At 43.7% G+C, this 2969-nt stretch overlaps 1 protein-coding gene across 1 annotated transcript in view; it reads left to right on the top strand.

The window, feature by feature from the left end:
• The first annotated feature begins 255 nt into the window (after nt 1-255).
• Nucleotides 256-2969, top strand: part of LOC109463431 (cytochrome P450 2U1-like) — a 2817-nt gene continuing 103 nt past the window's right edge. Inside the window, exons 1-4 of the mRNA XM_019760248.1 lie at nt 256-339; nt 1049-1231; nt 1611-1746; nt 2134-2306. Of these exons, the coding sequence (XP_019615807.1) occupies nt 256-339; nt 1049-1231; nt 1611-1746; nt 2134-2306 (576 nt within the window). The remainder of the gene's footprint in view (nt 340-1048; nt 1232-1610; nt 1747-2133; nt 2307-2969) is intronic.

The raw sequence follows: 2969 nt of genomic DNA, 5'->3' as shown, positions 1-2969 counted from the left end.
TACCTTTCAATACGATTCGAATTGAATTTTAGTTGAATTGAGTAATTAAAAATTCACTGCTAACTACATCCCGATCTTCCTCCGAACACCAGCCAACCAACAGCCAACCATGGCCGAACCTCTCGTCCATAGCAGTGTAAAAGTAAAAGTTAAAGTGACTGAAAAGTTAAACATTTTGAAACATTCGGCTGGCGTAATTGTAGCAGACTTTCCCCAGACACCAGCCAACCACAGCCGACTGCTCCGACCTAAACCATGGTTCGGGGGAGTTCGGCTAGTGTTCGGGAGGCCATTGCCGAACATGGTCTCCCGAACACTGCCGAACTCCCCCAAACTATGGTTAGTGGCAGGCCGAGAGCAGGAAGAAGAGGACTACTTTAGCATAGTCTCACACCAACCGAACTTTGGACAACATCCATAGTCTGGAAGAAAATGCTGAAAACCAAACACTTGGCACGATAGGTGCTCAAAATTACACGAGCATCGCACTGCCTTTGGCTTCAAAAAAATAACAATTAACTACTCACTTTTTCTCTTGCTGTTGCTGTGAACTACCACTTCAGTGCCACACCGCTCATTGCAGGAAGGTAGACAACTTGACAAGACCGAAGCTTTCCTCTCAACTTGGTCTGTTAAACATTGAAATGCTGGAGTTTCCTTGTAGAACCATGACTCATTCATCCTGTGCTGTATATAATCCCAGTGCGTGGGAGAGGTCTTGTCACGTTGGCGGTTTTTATCAGTGGGTGGTTTCCCGACATATTCTGAGCTCTATATTTTTGTAAGCGCAACTGCCAAATCGTCAAAACAGATCTTTCATTAATAAAAGGTAAAAGATAAGATACATAGGTACACTGTTTTCACAATGTTTTAGCAATTAATTAGAAAATCAATTAATAAATGTTATAAATTGTTTTTATGAATAATAAATGGTTTATTGGCCAAACATCACCCGTGCAATCGCAGCCTTATAGTGCTGAATTAACTAGCTGCCAAACATTATTTTCTAAAGGGTGACTTCAATACAATGTATATTTAACAGGTGCAGCAGGAGCTTGATGCCGTTGTTGGTGAGAGTCTGGCCACCTTGTCCCACCGTTCCCAGCTGCCCTACGTGAACGCCTGTCTGCTGGAGGTCATGAGGATCCGGCCTGTCGGACCTCTGGCGGTTCCCCACGCCCCCACAGAGACCGTCAAAGTGCGGGAATACGATATCCCCAAGGGAACCCAGGTATTGCTACGCTTCAGAAGGCTACGGATTCCCGTTTTTAGTTAGGGTATGACAAAATCAAAAAAGAAACTAGAAAACTAGACAGGGGAGACAAGAGACTTCTTAACTATTTTCCTTTTCTTTGTAACTTTTCGACGTTACTTATTATGTAATACATAAACAAAGGAAAGACGACAGAAAAGGGACTCCTTGCAAAAGTGAGGTTACAAAAATGCCCCTTTCATAAAAAAGGGGACCACACGACTGAGAGTCAACTACAATGTATGTCACCATGTGGCTTTCCTTGTCAGTAAGGATTAAAGACGAGCTGAAATATTACTAAACACGTTATGTTCGCAGATTGTGTGTATCGACGTATTTTCTATTTTGTTTGATCCAGGTACTGCCGAACCTGTACTCCCTCCACATGGACCCCGCCTACTGGCCTGATCCGGACCGGTTTGACCCCGGAAGGTTTCTGGAAGTGGAAGGAAACGTCGTCAACAAGCCTGAGTCCTTCATGCCGTTTTCAGGAGGTAAGGCTTCAAGAGATGATTCTTGGAACCGCAGTAATTATTACTTTATAGTTATGTTTACCGAAGGAAAACATATTGTTTTCACTCGATCAGTTTCATCCTCCTCTTCTGTTCCAAACACTAACCTCTGACCTGGCCAATGACATGATTTGTTGACGTCTGTCACCATGGTGACTGGTGTTGGGTTACATAATGTTGCAATTTCATGGTCTGCTCTACTCCTGTCACCATATACTAGTAGTACATGTATGTGAATGTGTTTGTGTAAGAATTAACAGGGCAGACCATGTCCGAAGGTAAACTTTATGCATTTGCATTGCAAATGTTACTTCTCTAGTTTCTATTCGATTGTGGCTGCTCTCACAACTTGGCATTCTTCATTTCCAGGCCGACGCGTGTGTCTCGGGGAGCAGCTGGCCAGGATGGAACTTTTCCTGGTCTTCTCGACCCTGCTGCAGTCCTTCACCTTCAGGACGCCAGAGGGCGCTCCTCCTCCAACCACTGACGGCGTCCTTGGTCTGACGTTGACGCCGCATCCGTTAAACTTTGTGCGATCCCGCGTTAGTTTTATTACCTTCGCCAAGAATTGGAGAAGGTTATGTTTTCCTGGCCGTCTGTGTGTGTGTGTGTCTGTGTGTGTGTCTGTCAACAGCATAACTCGAGAAAGCTTAGATGGATTATCTTGATATTTGGTAGGTCGGTAGGTCTTGATGAGAGCTCGAACTGATTAGATTTTGGGCCCCCTGGCGGCTTTTTATGGTACTGCAGCTGAACTTCCGGTATTGATATCTCATGATCCAGACATGCTAGGGTGACGAAATTTGCATGGTAGGTAGCTCTTGTGCTGGGGAAGAAGTGACACGAGTTTGGGCCCCCTAGCTGCTTGCTCTGGAACTGCAGGGGCGTTAGTTGAAAAATGTTTAAAGGCTGATAACTCAAGAACCGGTGGATGGATCGTCATGTAGGTAGCTGAAGTGATGCTTGACATATTGATATTACAATTATGCAAATATTAATGTAATTTGCATAATTAATGAGGAAAGTCTATTAATCAGCTGCATTCCATGATAGGACTATTCAAGCATGTGTCATACGTAATTGAGAACGGCAGAAATACAGGCAGATATCAATTATGCAAATGAGGACTTAATTTGCATAATTAATGAGAAAATGTTATAATTACATAGTGGTAACTGCCTGGAATTTCATACTTGGGATATTTG

This window comes from Branchiostoma belcheri, unplaced genomic scaffold (genome assembly GCF_001625305.1).
Source record: "Branchiostoma belcheri isolate BF01 breed outbred unplaced genomic scaffold, Haploidv18h27 scaffold126, whole genome shotgun sequence".
Classification (NCBI taxonomy): domain Eukaryota; kingdom Metazoa; phylum Chordata; class Leptocardii; order Amphioxiformes; family Branchiostomatidae; genus Branchiostoma; species Branchiostoma belcheri.
Note: the sequence above shows the minus strand (reverse complement) of the source record. Positions and strands in the feature narration are given on the sequence as shown.